An 18,850-nucleotide genomic window follows, 5' to 3' on the forward strand; every position below is an offset into this window, starting at 1 on the left:
ATCTTTTTTTTTTCACTTCACCCACACTTGCTACTTTGTGTTAGTCTATCACCTTAAATCCCAATAAAATACATTTAAAGTTTGTGGGTGTAAAAAAAATTCAGGGGGTATGAATACAATTTCTGTGGCAAATAGCTTTACAGGAGTGATGCCTTCTCTTCAAAAGAGCTGATCGGCAGGGGTGCTGGGAGTCAGATAACTGCCGGTCTGATATTGAGGACTTATCCTTAGGACAAAGCTAGGTGCAGGTAAATCTGCAGCAATGCGAATGAATGAAACACCAGACTTCAATTACTAGAGGCTATACTTTTGTCCATATATAGAAGAGCTGGAGTGAAAGAAAATGACAAGGGCACAGTGCACATGCAAAGTGCTAGAGTATTCAGCAGACATTACAATAATAAAAATGAATATAAATAAAGATGTGTATTTATATTTTATTTTTCATTTTATCAAAACATTTTCTAGTTATCAAGACATGAATCCACTTCACCAGAAATAGAAAAGCCTTGACATGTTATCTTCCTTATGTACTCACTAGCCGACTGGAAAAGAATTAGGGACTTAGCTTGAAGCCTCCCCAAATCATAGCTACACATGGTGTCACATTAGTGGGCTGTCTCTGCACCTCCTCAGGTACAGGTCAAGATGAGGGAAAGAAAGAGCAGGCGAGGTGTTGCCTGTCAATTTATTACTTTCAATTCACTTCATTCAAATATTCCTTATAATAGCTGCGGCCCTGAGGATTTTATATTAGTCATTTGTATCACTTGTAAATCTCGTCAACCCTCCTCCCACATGGAAAAGCTATGAACACCTGGGGGAAGGGGGTATTGTTTTTTTATCATGGCATTTTACTCATTTTGGGCTTAAAATAAATTCTCAAACTGATAAGAATATGGCTTAAATGAACGTTTGTGATGTGTACGAGTTTAGCGATGAGGGTTACACATCAAGACGTCAGAGTAGCTCCCTGTTGGACTCACTGTAGAACAGAGGCCAAGATAATCTGCACATACAGTGAAAGTGAAGGCTATAAAACGAATTCTTGACAATTTTTAAAGAAGACCAACTGAATTTATAGACTAAAATGAGTAAAATGCAATAATAAAAAAATATATATTGGCCCTGAAGGTGTTCACATCCTTTAATGAGGACCTGTCACCAGAGCAAAAACGGTGTAGCTTGTGTAGTCGAACTAGGCGTTCCTGTGATGCCCTCCTAAAGGTCCAGCACCATACTTAGCAATCTGGTGTGGTCAACAACTTTGCTTATTTGCAAGTTATGGTTTCTCCCCCCTGTGAAAATCTACATCTCACACACCCTCCAGCTGCAGCGTGATCTTGCAAAACCTAAAAAAATTGTATATTTTTTTCAAACCTCCCCTCCTTGCAAAAAAAAAGTGAACACTTCTGTGACTGGTCATTTGAGATAGACATAGGTGGTGCTGGAACTCTAGGGCCACATAACTGAAGGGTGAGGGTGGGGGGTTCTGGTGCAGGAAAAGAGTAATGGGAAGCATGGCTAGTTAGATTATACAAGCTGCACAATTTGTTTGGTTTGGTGACAGATCCTCTTTAAGAACTATTAGGGGCCATTTTAAGTCAGATAAAAAGTTGGATTAAGGGGGCAGATAAAAAGAAAAGAATGCCTCAAGTGCGGGAGGAGGTGGTCGAGTTTCTTATTGTTAATGGAGACAGTGCAGGATCCATATAAACACACAAGCACATACACACCATAAGTGCAGGAGGGCAGTACCCATAACTGGTCAGACATACATTCACACATACACTCAGTGCTTTGACACTTCCTCTGGTCTCTTTATTCTCATATTTGGTCCATGAATGAAGTCCAACTCGCAACACCTCTTATGGGGGGAGGGGGGGGGGGGGCGGAAATCAACTGCCCCTTCTTCCCCCATCCCTAAAGACTTGGTAAATCAGTGGTGTTATCGAAATGATATGGTGAAATCTGATGCGATGTTAACTCCTGGTTTTCGTACAGTTATCACTGAGGTTTGTGCATTGTAGTCAAATTCCAGGTGCACTTCTGAACCACCTAGGGAGAAATGAAGGAAAGGGGTTAAACGTCACTACAAATATGGCTCCTTCGGGTCTAGCAAACAACCAATAGCCATACAATATTTTCTTCCCAAACCATTAACCCCTTCAGGACCCTGCCATTTTTTCACCTTCAGGACGAGGCCATCTTTTGCAAATCTGACCAGGGTCACTTTATGTGGTAATAATTTTAAAACGCTTTTACTTATCCAGGCCATTCTGAGACTCTCGTTACATTGTACTTCACGACAGTGGTAAAATTGAGTAAAAAAAAATATATATTTTTAATTAAAAAAAAATTATATATATATATCAAATTTACCCTTTTTTTTAAATTGCATATTGCCAAATTTCAATTTCTCTACTTTCATAATAGATGATACATCTAAAAATAGTTATTACTTTACATTCCCCATATGTCTACTTCATGTTTGGATCGTTTTGTGAATGCAATTTTATTTTTTGGGGACGTTAGAAGACTTAGAAGTTTAGAAGCAAATCTTGAAATTTTTCAGAAAATTTCCAATACCCACTTTTTAAAGGACCAGTTCAGGTCTAAAGTCACTTTATGAGGCTTACATAATAGAAACCACCCAAAAATGACCCCATTCTATAAACTACACCCCTCAAGGTATTCAAAACTGATTTTACAAACTTTGTTAATCCTTTAGGTGTTCCATAAGAATTAATGGAAAATAGAGAAAATGTCAAAACCTCACTTTTTTTGGCAGATTTTCCATTTTAATAAATTTTTTCCAGTTACAAAGCAAGGGTTAACAGCCAAACAAAACAATATTTATGGCCCTGATTCTGTAGTTTACAGAAACACCCCATATGTGGTCGTAAACTGCTGTACAGGTACACGGTATTGCGCAGAAGGAAAGGAACGCTATATTGTTTTTGGAAGGCAGGTTTTGCTGGACTGTTTTTTTTTACACTATGTCCCATTTGAAGCCCCCCTGATGCACCCCTAGAGTAGAAACTCCAAAAAAGTGACCCCATTTTAGAAACTACGGTATAAAGGTGGCAGTTTTGTTGGTACTAGTTTAGGGTACATATGATTTTTGGTTGCTCTATATTACACTTTTTGTGAAACAAGGTAACAAGAAATAGCTGTTTTGGCACCGTTTATTTTTTGTTATTTACAACATTCATCTGACAGGTTATATCATGTGGTATTTTTATAAAGCAGGTTGTTACGGACACGACCATACCAAATAGGACTACTTTTTTTGGTTGGTTGTTTCAGTCTTGCATAACCAAGCATTTAAAAAAAAAATTATTTTGTGTCTCCACATTCTGAAAGCCGTAATTTTATTTATTTTTTGTGCGACTGTCTTGTGTAGGGGTTCAGTTTTTTTCAGGATGAGATGACGGTTTGATTGGGTGCATATGACTTTTTGATCGCTTGCTATTACACTTTTTGTGATGTAAGGGGACATAAAATGGCTTTTTTACACTGTTATTTTATTTTGTTTACGGTGTTCACCTGAGGGGTAAGGTCATGTGATATTTTTATAGAGCAGGTTATTACCTGCGGTGATACATAAATTTAAAAAAGTAGACATATTGGGTAAGTTTTACACAATATTTTTGAAACAAAAAAATAATAATAATAATAATAATATAATCATGTTTTAGCGTCTCCATATTCTGAAAGCCAGAGTTTTTTTTTTTTTGGGCAATCATCTTAGGTAGGGTATCATTTTTGCGGGATGAGATGACGTTTGGCACTATTTTGTGATGTAAGGTGACCAAAAAATTGCTTTTTGTACACCTTTTTATTACTTTTTTTTACAGTGTTCACCTGAGGTCGTGATTCACCTGAGGTCGTGATATTTTTATAGAGCAGATTACAGACACGGCGATACCCAATATGTATACTTTTTTTTTTATTTACTTAAGTTTTACACAATAACAGCCTTTTTAAAAAACAAAAACAATGTTTTAGTGTCTCCATATGTTGAGTCATTTATTTTTTTTGGGCGATTGACTTTTTACTTGAAACTTCCTTTTTTTGGGGGGAAGGGGGGGGGGGGGGCGCGACGACTACACTATTTTTTTACACTTTATTTTTTTGTCCCACTTTGGGAATTCAACTTTTGGGGGTCTGATCCCCTTTACAATGCATTCCAATACTTGTGTATTGGAATGCATTGGTTGTGTTTTTATTACTCATACAGCTTCCTGCCTGTGAGATCCAGGGGGCTGGATCTCAGGCTCTCCACCAGAAGGCAGCCCAGATGCCCAAGGAATGCATCACGCTGCCTTCCTTGCCATCGCGTTCCGTCACAGCAGCACGGGGACCCAATGGCAGCGCCGATTCCTGTTGAGGACATCGCATGTGCCACAGTCAGCGCTGACTGTGGCACATGAAGGGTTAATGCGCCAGCATCAGTGATTTCACTGATGCAGGCGCATGCAGCAGGGGTTCGGCTATCAGTGACTGCCGGACCCCTGCCCCGGATAGAGCGGGCGCAACTTCTGCAACCGTCCGATCACAGCGCCATACATGTACTGCTCTGGTCCATAGGTCACAGACATCTGTGCCGTACATGTATGGCGCGGGTCCTCTACGGGTTAAAGAAACTCCCCAGTTCAAGAAAAAAAAAAGACATATTAAACCGAGGACAAACACTACACTTGTGCCCCATTCAGATGACCATATGGCCTCCGTGCCCATGTTTCGGACTGCAAACAGTGGCTACACAATACAAGGGCACTGGCTGTGTGAACTTTGCGCTGTGGAGCAGAGCCATTGACGAATGGGTCAGCGATATGCAAGAAATGGCAAAAGATAGGACATATCCTATCTTTTGGGCTGCAGAGGCATGGATCAAAAGCCCTTCCGTGGGCTTCTGGGTCCATGTCTCCAACACCACAAAGTTAGGATATTTCCTATCTTTTGCCATATGTTGCAGACCCATTCAAGTCCACGCACGCAACACGGGCACAGTGTCTGTACATTCATCTGAATGGGGGCCTTAACTGATGCCCTACTTTTCATCTTTTCAGTTGCAGATATGCCAATTGCCAGGCTTCTTATGTGCCATCTAAGATGGTTGTACCGCCTGTCTGTCACTTTCTGTGAATTTGGAAGTCCAACACACTTCCTGCTGGCTAATCCCAGAGCAGGGCTGGACAAGCAGGAGGTGCCTTGGACTACTGATGTGCAGTGTGTATCAGGCAGCCCATCTATTGGCAGATTAGTATCTGCAAGTAGATGGGAACCGGGTAATTGTTCTGTTAGTTTCCAAACTAATGTGATTTTTTTTCCCCTGAATTAGAGAGTCACAATAAGGCCTTTTTCACACAACCGTTTTTTCTTTTTTTTTTTTTTTCGTTTACGGGTCGTTTTTTGTGTTCCGTATACGGGACTATTCATTTCAATGGTTCGGCAAAAAAAAACTGAACACATACGGAAATACATCCGTATGTCTTCCGTATCTGTTACGTTTTTTGCGGAACCATCTATTGAAAATGTTATGCCCAGCCCAATTTTTTCTATATAATTACTGTGTACTGTATATGCCATATGGATAAACGGAACGGAAACAAAAAAATGGACTGCAAAACACTGAAAAAGCCATACGGTCATGTGAAAGAGGCCTAAAGGTCAAGATATAGCTACATAGATCAAGTTGGGGCATGCTATTAAGAGGAATGTATAACCACAAAACATATATTAGTTTTATTAGCCAATTTATATATATAAAAAAAAAAAAATATCTGAAATATTCCGCTTTTCGCATATAACACTAGAGTACACAGTGAGCCAACATTTTCTGCAGCTCATTTTTCAGCTTTGCTGTGTACACAGGAACAAAGTAGGCAGTCCTCTCATTATCATTAGAGGGACAGGTGTATAAAGCAGGATAGTAATTATTACGCACAAAAGTCAGTTTTCAGCTCCCTTGCTAATCTCTGAGGGGCAGTACTTGTTTCTTTCAGAAGACTAATAGCAGAAAAATACATATCGGGGCACTCATCAGTCCATAAAGTCTTTTATTCCATTTCAGCTCCTCAGGGAGTAGGATGCTGTGTGAAACTGCTGTTGTCCGCACTTGTGATGTATCCACTATGCTATGTTGACCATGCATGGAATGAAGAAAAAGTTTACGAACTGGTGAGCGCTGAAGTATGTGCTACTACTGTTGGACTGGGCCGTTTATTCACCGCCTATCACCTAAACACTTGCTGGGTTTAATGTCTGGGTAATTGGACTGCTGCTGTCTGTCTACAAGCTTGAATTAAATCTTTATGAAGACTGTTTTAGATTGAGGCAACAGATGAACTGCATAAAATGCATGAACAGCACCTGGTCTAAAAATGTAAGCCTTTCTACCCCTGGCCACCTTCCTGCCCAGGCCATTTTTTTTGCAAATCTGACATGTGTCACTTTATGTAGTAATAACTTTGGAACACTTACTTATCCAAGCCATTCTGAGACTGTTTTCTCGTGACACATTGTACTTCATGACAGTGCTAAATTTTGGTCAATATATTTATTCCTTTATTTATAAAAATTTAAAATTTCTGAATTTGAATTTCTCTTTTTTTTCTGTTTTTATCGAGTTTACAATTTTAGAAAAATAAACAGACGAAATAAATATCTAGTTAATACTGTACTTTCAGTTCAAGCAAAGTTATCAATATCTGTCCCTGTCAAATCCGAGGTGTTATAGGCATATACAGTCTGCCACTGACAGGCGAGTAATTTTCTATGGCATTTTCTCGTTATACAGACATTAAGTATGGTTTGGTGTATTACCAGCAAACAAGGAGAAAATAAAAAGATTTTAAACACCCCAGGCCAACAGATCAGGCTCTTCACCCATCAAGACCTGCTCCTGGAGCCAGGTAGTCACAGAGAAACACTCGTATATAGCCTTACAGATGTGTAACGCTAAGGCTACTTTCACACTAGCGTTCGGGGCTCCGCTTGCGAGTTCCGTTTGAAGGCTCTCACAAGTGGCCCCGAACGGATCCGTCCAGCCCTAATGCATTCTGAATGGATGCGGATCCGCTCAGAATGCATCAGTCTGGCTCCGTTTGTCCTCCGCTCAGCAGGCGGACACCTGAACGCAGCTTGCAGCGTTCAGGTGTCCGCCTGGCCGTGCGGAGGCAAACGGATCCGTCCAGACTTACAATGGAAGTCAATGGGGACGGATCAGTTTGAAGTTGACACAGTATGGCTCAATTTTCAAACGGATCCGTCTCCCATTGACTTTCAATGTAAAGTCAAAACGGATCTGTTTGCATTATCATGAACAAAAAAAATGCAAACGGATCCGTTCTGAACGTATCTAAGCGTTTGCATTATAGGTGCGGATCCGTCTGGGCACATACCAGACGGATCCGACCTAAACGCAGGTGTGAAAGTAGCCCAATACATTCATAAAGCTTTTCCCACACCTGGAAGAAGTGTTTTACTTTCTTGTCTTTTTGGTGTGAGGCCTCGACCCAGTCCATGCGCATAATATATGAGAGTTTCTCCAAGAATAGTTTGAAAGGGGGGATTGTAGGTTTTATAGCCAGACTTGCAAGATCGCCTTGGGCCTGCCGCTGCCACAAAATGTAACAGTTTCCAGCATCCTGGGGTACAATTATAGGTCTGTGTCCAGGTAACCAAAGCCCCAAGGGGGACAGGTGGGGTAAAATTAGTCAAATGTGTATTAGTGAAATTGATGATTTTGTCCCAGAACTCTAATCCTTGGACAGTCCCACATCTAGAGCCCCACACTGAAAACAGCAGGTAGAGTAATAAATGCCCATTTTAAATACTCTTCTCGGTGTTAAACAGCATCTATGGCAAATTTGTAAGACCATTTCTACATAACACACTACGGGCAAGTGCTTGTGTAAGTGCCCCAAGTATCACAGATGGAGTGGCCTGTGGCACCTCAATCTTCCACTAAGGGTACTTTCACACTTGCGGCAGGACGGATCCGACAGTCAGAGACTTTGGATACAGTATAATCAAAAAGGTACGTGTAGGAACTTATAAATTAACAGAAATTTGTCTTTTCCCCTCACTAGGGCTTGAGTACCATCTTTTCAAATATGGACTCCACTCAGTATCTGACAGAGGAGATTACCTTAGTAACTCTGCCTGCAAATACAGGAAAAAGAGAAAAGCTATATCTGGGTATTCTCTCTGTAGCTCATGGATTGGTTTAACCGACTTATTTTGCGCATTTATGGAGTTTATCTATGTTGGTGATGCCTTGCGTTTTCCAGCGGGTAAAGACTGAGTGCGAAGACCCATTCTGAAAAGAGGGATTCAACACCAATGTTAATTGTGTTGAGAATGAAGAGTGCATTTTACACAGACCCCTTGACTTGCAACACGCTCGCCACATCGTCATGAGAAGTGGGTTATCCTTCACCATTTGGGGAAGATTCCCATGTGAGGTATGTAGTAGATTTGGCAGTGCTATGTGCAGTGTAAAGGATTGGTCTATAACGAAGAGGAGTGTAGCCAACCCCGCACCACTCATTAGGGCCACAATATTGTACAGTTTAAAATTAGGAAAATATAAACCCCCGTTTAGTTTAGGCTGTTGCATTATGTGACAGACTATTCTGGGGTGTCTCCCATTCCAAATAAATGTCCTATATAGGTAGTTTATTCACTTTTTATCCTTGGGTCTAAGGTAAATAGGCAACATTTGAAGCTTGTATAATAACTTGGGAAACTCAGTCATTTTAAGGAGATTTATTCTTCCCACATAGGATAGTGTTTCCAGACAGTGATAGTAGACTCTAGGGAGGAAATATAACGTCTTACGTTAGAATTATATAATTGAGATTGTTTTTTTTAGGGATGGAAACCCCCCAAGTATGTTATTGCCCTATCCTCACCTCAAGGAAACTATGCGTGGTATGGAAACGGTACAAGAGCGGGTCCAAGGACAGATTAAATAAAAATCGGGGCTAGGGGGCATCCCTGCCTCATGCCTCTAAAGAGATCTAAAACCCGTGAATTCTTCCCATTAATGGTTATCATGGTTGTTACATCAGTATACATATTGATTATAATAAAAAACTGACGGCTAGGGTTGTGTGTAGGAAAGGCCATGACACCTTGTCAAATGCTTTTTCAGCATCTAGACTGAGAAGCAGCACTTGGGGCTGCATGGGATTTTGAGCTGCGACCGTAGCTGCCACGACACACATTGTTAGGCCTCATGCACACGACCGTTGTTTTTCTCGGCCTCCGTTCCGTTTTTTTTGCGGATAGGATGGGGACCCATTCATTTCAATGGGTCAGAAAAAAAATGCTGATAGTTCATCCGTTTGTGTTCCGCGTCCGTTGTCAGTGTTTCCCTTCAGCAAAAAAAATAGTGCATGTCCTACTTTTTTCACATTTGCGGACAAGGATAGGCATTTATTACAAGGGATCTGTGGAAAAAAACGGATCCTCCAAAAAAAACATCCGTTTTTTTTTTTGGCGGACGCAAAAAACAACTGTCGTGTGCATGAGGCCTTAACCACATGTCTTCCCTGTGTAAAACCCATTTGAGTGGGGTGAATCAAGGTTGGGAGAAAGGTTTGCATTGTATTGGCAATAATTTTAGCTAGGCGTTTATAATCCTGGTTCATTAAGGTGATTGGCCTATAGGACTGCGGTAGGTCATGGGTTTTTATTTGGCTTAGGAAGCACAATCACCCTAGATTCCGTGAACTGGTCTACTTCCATGTCCTCCCTATAAATCTGAGTGTACAGAGTTGTCAAGATAGGAATGATCTCTGAAGAATAGCATTTTATAATATTCTGCACACCAGTTCTGCGTTTGCTTTTCACAAGAAGCATTGCCTGATGTAAATGATGCCTCGCACAAAAGAGCTCTCAGAAGACCTACGATTAATAATTGTTGACTTGCATAAAGCTGGAAATGGTTATAAAAGTATCTCCAAAAGCCTTGCTGTTCATCAGTCCACGGTAAGACAATTTGTCTATAAATGGAGAAAGTTCAGCACTGCTGCTACTCTCCCTAGGAGTGGCCGTCCTGTAAAGAGGACTGCAAGAGCACAGCGCAGACTGCTCAATGAGGTGAAGAAGAATCCTAGAGTGTAAGCTAAAGATTAACAAAAGTCTCTGGCATATGCCAACAACCCTGTTAGCGAATCTACGATACGTAAAACACTAAACAAGAATGGATTTCGGGGAGCGTGGCCGGAAGTCGATATGAGCGGACGCATGTAGTGGAGCTCTGGACCCAATTCCTTTAACTTCTACATTATCCTGACAAATCATTGCCGCAAACATCACCTCCAGAACCGGTAGGCGGTCGGGAAAAACCTGCAACTCGAATATGGCCCGAAATAGAGCACAGTCTGCTGCGGACCGGCTCCGAGAGTTTGCCCGCGTGGAAGACCAAGATGGCGCGGGCTCTCGATCTTCGTCAGTGGAGAGGGCGAAAGAGGATCCTGTGCCAGGAGGAGCGGAACACTCGGCCGCCGAACCATCTCTCAAGCAAGTGACTGAACAGTTGCTGCAAGCAATATCTACCTGCCGCACGTCCATGGTGGGCAAACTGGAGGAAGTTAAGGTGGATATAGGCCTGCTCCGCCATGACATGCAGGCTATTCGAGACCGCGTTAGAGACGGAAAATAAGATCTCTGACGTGGAAGACCGCCTGCAACCACTTCCCGTAAAGATACAGGAATTGGAGCAAAAAGTTAATTTTTGGCAACAGAAATGTGATTATTACGAGAACCGCACGCGACGCAATAACTTGCGGATAATAGGCATGCTTAAATAAGCTGAGGGCAATAACCCGTGCGCGTTTGTCACTACCTGGCTCCGAGATTCCTTTCCAGATGCGACATTCATTATCGAGCGAGCGCATCGCATTCCCGCCAAACCCCTTCCACCGGGGGCTCCTCCAAGGCCTTTACTTGCTAGGCTACTGAACTCTATGGACAGAGATCATGTGTTACAGATGGCGCGTACCAAGCAAGAGTTAAAGTTTGAAAACAGTACCATTATGATTTTTCCGGATTTTTCATCTGAACTGCAGAAACGCAGGGCCATGTTCAGCGTGGTGAAACGGAGGTTACGCGAGAAGAATCGACACTATTCCATGGTGTATCCAGCCCGCCTGAGAGTAGTGGATGGTGAAGTGAGCCGGTTCTTCAATAATCCTGAGGAAGCCACTAACTGGCTAGACGGAAGGGGGAGAAACGCAAGAGCACCAAGATAAAAGTGTGAATACTCCCTTGTTTCCTTGTTTGCAAAAGTAAGAGGGATCCTGGGACTGGTCATCGGAGTCGGTGGTAACATCCAGACTGACTAAGTATACATTCTCTTGGACGCTCAGGAATTGTTTAATGCATATCTGCTTTGATCCTTTAACGTAATTGACCAAACCAGTTCATAGACAGCCATGAGTGTTCAAATGTGGTAGGAAGATCGTAATCAGGATTTTTCTGAATGGTTACCATGGCTGCCAAGACGCTAAAGTCCTGGCAGCCATGGTAAAGTGTAGTGGGGAGCGGGGGAGCAGTATACTTACCGTCCGTGCAGCTCCCCGGGCGCTCCAGAGTGACGCATGGATGACGTGATCGCATGTCATTCTGGAGCGCCCCGGGAGCCGCACGGACTGTAAGTATACTGCTCCCCCGCTCCCCACTACTACTATGGCAACCAGGACTTTAATAGCGTCCTGGCTGCCATAGTAACACTGAACGCATTTTGAAGACTGATCCGTCCTCAAATGCTTTCAGTTCACTTGCGTTTTTCCGGATCCGGCGTGTAATTCCGGCAAATGGAGTACACGCCGGATCCGGACAACGCAAGTGTGAAAGGGCCCTTAGATCTACTATATCATAAAATAAAAAGTCGGCGGCTAAGCAGGAGGAAAGCTTAGCGGCAGATTGCTCTAGATTGGAGGCGGTATACGTCTCTGATCCCAATGATTTAAATAAGGAGGCGTGGTTGTCTAAGGGGAGACAATACCTGACTCTGCTTAAGGAAAAAGCCCAAAGGAAAATGTTTTTCTCCAAACAAACATACTTTGATTTGGGTAATCAGTCCAGTAAACTGTTGGCCCACTTTGTTAGGCAGAGCCAGGTATCCCCCGCTATATTACGCATTAAAGCTATGGATGGACAGATACTTGCAGATCTGGAGGCTATAGCGGGTAGGTTCCAAGAATATTATAGGGACCTTTACGAGTCCAGAGTGAATTACGAGATAGATGATGTCATGCACTATTTTGAGGATCTAGATTTTACTACTCTATCGCATGAGGCAGTGGACAGCATAGAAGCCCCCATAACTATTTTGGAAATACAGGAGTCCATTTCACAACTAGCTAGGGGTAAGGCCTCTGGTTCCGATGGACTGCCTTTAGAAGTATATGTTAAGTACTCTGCTCACATTAATCCACTTCTGTTAAAAATGTACAATGAAGCGTTCCGAAATGAATGCTTTCCGTCATCAATGTATGACGCAACTATAGTTGTGTTATTGAAACCTGGCAAGGAATCTGACGAGTGCGGGTCATATCGTCCGATATCATTATTAAACATAGACTATAAGATTATAGCAAAGATATTGGCCGTGCGTCTCGGTAAAGTAGCTACCACATTAGTGCATCCAGATCAATCTGGATTTATGCCTGGCAGGTCCACCACTGACAATATCAGAAGGGTGCAGGTGGTGACCCAGATTGGTCTTCAGAAACAGGAGAAATGGGCTCTGGCATCACTAGACACAGCAAAGGCATTCGATTCGGTTGAATGGCCATATTTATTCCAGGTCCTTAGGAAATTTGGTTTTGGCCCTAAATTCAGACGTTGGGTTGAATTATTATATAAAAGCCCCAAAGCTGGTGTTTTGGTGAATGGGTTGCTGTCAGACAGCTTTTGCCTGGGGAGAGGAACCAGACAGGGTTGTCCCCTATCACGACTGCTGTTTGCCCTAGCCATAGAGCCACTGGCCATGCGTATTAGGACAGACCCGCAATATCATGGCACCCAAATAGGAGAACAGGAGGATAGGGTAGGATTATACGCCGATGATATGGTGCTTTTTATGTCACAAACAGAATCCACACTCCCTAGGGCAATCACCACAATTGAATTATTTAGTCGGTTCTCGGGATTGCGGATAAATTAGTCCAAATCGACTCTATGCCCTCTATATCAAATGGAGGACACGTTCAACCCAGGAGAATTGCCTATTGTGCATAGCTATAAGTATTTAGGTGTACATTTCACCAAAAATGTCACGTCCTTTCATACACTGAATATCCAGCCACTCCTAACGTATTGTAAGGAGAAATTCAGGGTATGGCAGAACCTGCCTTTGTCCGTGTCGGGGAGGATCAATCTGATCAAATTGATTATCCTACCGAAGTGTTTGTATATTCTACAGCATGCACCATATGCGGTTCCAAAAAAGTTCTTCCAGAACCTCAACTCGCTGTTGTCGTCCTTTATTTGGGGTGCAAATAGACCCAAGCTTTCGATAACTAACTTATCCCGTTTTAAAAAGGAAGGGGGCATGTCCTTGCCCGATGTATACCTATATTATTTGGCTGGGCAATTTAGGAATATCAGATCTTGGTTGTCACCGGGAGGCGATCTTAGTAGGCAAGAGAAGCAATTAGCCGATTACCTGGGTATTGCTAAATTATGGTCTGTGTTAGAAAAGCCTCGTTTATTCTCACGTAAGCTACTACCAATTCATAGGGTGGCTGTTCAGGTTTGGACAGCTAGTAAGAGACTATACAGTATAGAGCTGGATCTGTTGGAGACCCCAATTTGGGATAACCCCATGTTCTCTGATCTACTGACTATGCAAGAAGGGATGTTCTGGAAGGAACATGGGGTTGTCACATTGGGCAATTTATACAGCAATAATGTATTCAATGATTATGAATCTATGAGTCGTAGGCATGAGCTCCCTAGACAGGTATTTTATAGATTCCTGCAATTGAGACACGCCCTGCAAACCCACTACAGGGATACCCCAATCTTACTGTCTACCTTCCTAATGATTGGAGTTATCCGCTCCCAAGGACCACGTGGTTTTATATCAGTGTTATATACTCATCTCCTAGATGCTAAGCTAAAAGGTGTCTCAATTCAAGCATTAAATAGATGGAAAGCTAAAATTCCAGACTTAACTAATGAAGATGTGGAAGATATTCTAGAATCCCCCACACTAGTGTCACCCGCCATAAACAATAATTTTATCCAACTTTGCATATTACATCAGAGCTATCTGACCCCGCTAAGGCTAAATAGGATGGGTAGGCTTACCCATCTTACCCACAGATGTGCGTCAGTGGATGCTGACATTTGGCATCTTATATGGGCATTCCCCTATATACATACATTCTGGGAAGAGGTAATCAAGTTGCTCACTGATCTCCTAGGCTGTGCAGTACCATCACACCCGAAGATTTGTCTTTTCGGAATATTAGATGAGACTATTTACTCACATTATGTTAGGATATTCCTGAGGGAAGTATTGTTCCTGGCGCAGAAGGCGATCGCTGTGAGATGGATGGGTGACAGATCACCCACCTTAGCACAGTGGAAATAGCTAGTCAATTCAATCATACCATATGAGAACATAGTTTTTAAAAATAGGGGCTGCATGCCTAAATTTCAGAAGGTATGGGGGATATGGTGTGCATCTCCGAGAACTGCTTACTCATCCCACAGACTGACTGAGGCATTAAGAGCAGAACAAGCTGAACAGCGGCGAATCTGAAGTGTGGGGGGAATAGAATGTAGCGAATTGGATCAGCTAGGAATGGTATATAATGTCTGAAGTCTCATTTGTACTTGTTAAGTGGACTTTTTGCTAGATATAACGGCACAAATATGCAGATACAGCACAGGTGTTTACTGTTTTTTTTATTTATTATTTACATTGTAATGCACATGTCATATGTACACTTCTTATGGATGTCACAGATGTATAATTAATATTGGATTATGTACTGAGACTGTCATTATTATTTGCTTTGTGTGTTCAATAAAGCGAATAAAAAAAAACTAAAAAAAACAAGAATGCTGCACGTTTACAGTTTGCACAAGAGCACCTGGATGTTCCACAGCAGTACTGGCAAAATATTCTGTGGACAGATGAAACCAAAGTTGAGTTGTTTGGAAGAAACACACAACACTATGTGTGAAGAAAAAGAGGCACAGCACAGCAACATCAAAACCTCATCCCAACTGTGAAGTATGGTGGCGGGGGCATCATGGTTTGGGGCTGCTTTGCTGAGTCAGGGCCTGGACGGATTGCTATCATCGAAGGAAAAATGAATTCCTAAGTTTATCAAGACATTTTGCAGGACAACTTAAAAGGCTTCTGTCACCCCACTAAAGTCTCTTTTTTTTGGGGCTACTTAAATTCCTTATACTGCGATATATCAATATATAATGCTCTTACTGATTTTCGTTCTGTAGTTTCTTCAAAAAACTGACTTTTATAATATGTAAATTACCTCTCTACCAGCAAGTAGGCCGGCTACTTGCTAGTAGCAGCTGCATCCTTTCAAAATGACGCCCCCTCAGGTTGATTGACAGGGCCAGCGAACGCGCTCGTCCTCTGGCTGGCCCCGTCTGCGTTTTAAATCTCGCGCCTTCGCCGTACCAATCTTTAGTCGGCGCAGGCGCACTGATAGGAGGACGCTCGCTCGGCCGCTCCTTCCTCAGTGGGCCTGCGGCGGGTGTAGATGTAACGTCATCGGCCGAGCGAGCGTCCTCCTCTCAGTGCGCCTGCGCCGACTGAAGACCGGTACGGCGCAGGCGCGAGATTTAGAACGCAGACAGGGCTAGCCAGAGGACGAGAGCTCTCGCTGGCCCTGTCAATCAACATGAGGAGGGGGCGTCTTTTTTAAAGGAGGATGCGGCTGCTACCAGCAAGTAGCCGGCCTACTTGCTGGTAGAGAGGTAATTTACATATTATAAAAGTCCGTTTTTTGAAGAAACTACTGAACGAAAAAGAGTAAGAGCATTATATATTGATATATCGCAGTATAAGGATTTTAACCCCTTAAGGACCTAGGACGTACCGGTACGCCCTATTTCCCGAGTCCTTAAGGACCTAGGACGTACCGGTACGCCCTATTTCCCGAGTCCTTAAGGACCGAGGACGTACCGGTACGTCCTGACTTAAAATCGGAACTCCGGCGCCGCAGGGGTTAATCGGAACGGGATTTCGGCTGAAATCATTCAGCCGGCATCCCGTAACAATGCAGGGGGGGGTCATTTGACCCCCCCGTATCGGCGATCGCAGAAAACCGCAGGTCAATTCAGACCTGCGGTTTTCTGCGTTTCCGGTCCATTCGGGTGTCCTGTGACCCGATGAACCGGAAAAAGACTGCGATCGGTGGCGTAATTATACACCACCTATCGCAGTCCGAGGATTTGGAGAGGCGGTGCTGGCCCTGGTGCTGAACGCCGCTGTCCAGGGTGCTGATTGGTGCAGGGGAGAGAGGCGCGAGATTCAAACTTCCTGCGCTCCTCTCTCCCCTCCTCTTCCTGTCCAGCACCCTGACCGTGCAGCACCGTCCAGAACGAGCTCCTGTGTCCCCCTAATCGGCATCCATCACCCTCCTGCACCCATCGCCACCCAGGTAGGTTAGGGTCAGTGAGGGAGAGGCACCGTTAGGCAGGGAAAGAAGGGAAAAGTAAGTTAGAAAAAAAAAAAAAAAAAGTACTTTTATTCCAAACTTCCAAACTTCCATCTAACCCTAACCCAGACCCCTCCTGCCACTTGCCCCCCCACCCACCCCCCACCAGCCACTTCCCCCCCCCCCCCCACCTGCCCCCCCCCCCCCACCTACCCCCCACCAGCACCCCCCACCCCCCACCACTTTTTTTTTTCTGCGTGCGCTGACTGGCCGGCACTTTTTAGCGTCCGTCCACTGTTAGCGCATCGCCCGCCCCACCACCCCACCGACCGCTGATCAGCGTTGTACCGCTGATCAGCAAGTTTTAACTTTTTTTTTTCTAACACTTGCCCATTTTTTTGCCTGGACTTTTTAGTACGCGAACACCCGTTGCCCCCACACACACGCACATATAATAAAGTTTGCCACACACGCACACCTACACGCACACACACCCATGGCCCACCGGATGTTCTCGGCCGAGGAGGCATACGCCCAGATTGCCTCCGACTCTGAGAGCCCCAGTGAGGATGAGGATGACCCCACATTCCTTTTGTCATCCGCATCCTCCTCATCATCATCTGATGACGATGAGCCACCAAGGCGGCGGAGACGCCGCCAGGCGGAGCCAGGGGCCCCACATGCTAGGGATCCTGTGGCCCACCCTAGTACGAGCCGCCCTGGGGTTCGTACTGGTTTCCCGGCCCACCAAATAAGTCCACCGGAGCCCCCTGCCGATGAACTTAGCTGGTGTCCCCCAGTGGACTTTGAGCCTGAGATTCCGGATTTTGCTGGCAATCCTGGAATCCAGATTCCCACAGTGGGGTTTACTGAAATAGACTATTTTAGTTTTTTTTTCAGTAACTCACTGGTGAATTTGATGGTGGAGCAGACGAATCTGTACGCCCAACAGTTCGTCGCTCAAAACCCAGGCTCAGTTTTGGCTAGACCCGGTGGCTGGACGCCGGTCAGTGCAGCCGAAATGAGGACATTTTGGGGCCTCGTGCTGCATATGGGTCTAGTCCAAAAACCCAGTGTCAGGCAATACTGGAGTGGGGACATACTCTACCAGACCCCACTGTACAGTATGGTCATGATACGTCACCGGTTTGAGGCCATCCGGAAATGTCTGCATTATTCCGATAATGCAGCATGTCCCCCCCGAAGTGATCCTGCCTATGACCGGCTGTATAAGATACGGCCGGTCATCGATCACTTTGGGGCCACATTTCAGCAGGCCTACGTACCTGGAAGGGAGGTCGCGGTTGATGAGTCTCTCGTTGCGTTCAAGGGGAGACTCAGTTTCCGCCAATACATTCCCACAAAGCGGGCGAGGTATGGCGTGAAGCTATACAAAATTTGTGAGAGTGCCTCAGGGTACACTTACAAATTTCGTGTGTACGAGGGGCGAGATTCCCGTATTGAACCCCCAGAATGTCCCCCCACTCTGGGTGTTAGCGGGAAACTCGTGTGGGACCTTATGTACCCACTGCTGGATAATGGTTACCACTTGTACGTGGATAACTTTTATACCAGCATTCCCTTGTTCAGGTCCCTTGCCGCCAGATCCACGTTCGCTTGTGGGACCGTGCGGAAAAATCAACGCGGCCTCCCTGCCTACCCCCTCCAGGTACCTATCCCCAGGGGTGAGACCCGTGCCCTTACCAGTGGAAACCTGTTGCTGGTCAGGTATAAGGACAAGAGGGATGTCCTTATGCTGTCCACAATCCACGGTAACGGCACCACCCCTGTCCCTGTGCGAGGTACCGCGGCAACGGTCCTCAAGCCCGATTGTATCGTCGACTACAATCGGTATATGGGAGGAGTTGATCTCTCTGATCAAGTCCTCACGCCATATAACGCCATGCGCAAAACCCGGGCATGGTACAAAAAAGTTGCGGTCTACTTGGTACAGGTTGCCATGTACAACTCTTTTGTACTATCCCGAAGCGCTGGCAGCACAGGGACATTCCTCCAGTTCTATGAGGCAGTCCTCAAAGACCTGATCTTTTCGGACCGGGAAAGAGCAGGCCGGAGTACCTCGGGAATTGGAGGCGCCCGGATCGTCCCTGGCCAACACTTTCCAGGTGTGGTCCCCCATACTGGAAAGAAGGGACGAACCCAAAAAAAGTGCAGAGTGTGTC

The 18,850-nt window shown here is 44.4% G+C and overlaps 1 protein-coding gene across 2 annotated transcripts in view; it reads right to left on the reverse strand.

Moving 5' to 3' along the window:
• Window positions 1–417: 417 nt before the first annotated feature.
• GANAB (glucosidase II alpha subunit) overlaps window positions 418–18,850 on the reverse strand; it is a 95,591-nt gene continuing 77,158 nt past the window's right edge. For both annotated transcript variants that reach the window (XM_040409011.1, XM_040409010.1), the window contains one exon: window positions 418–2,058. In XM_040409011.1, the coding sequence (XP_040264945.1) occupies window positions 1,949–2,058 (110 nt within the window). In that variant the 3' untranslated portion in view covers window positions 418–1,948. The remainder of the gene's footprint in view (window positions 2,059–18,850) is intronic.

This window comes from Bufo bufo, chromosome 10 (assembly GCF_905171765.1).
Source record: "Bufo bufo chromosome 10, aBufBuf1.1, whole genome shotgun sequence".
NCBI classification, from domain to species: domain Eukaryota; kingdom Metazoa; phylum Chordata; class Amphibia; order Anura; family Bufonidae; genus Bufo; species Bufo bufo.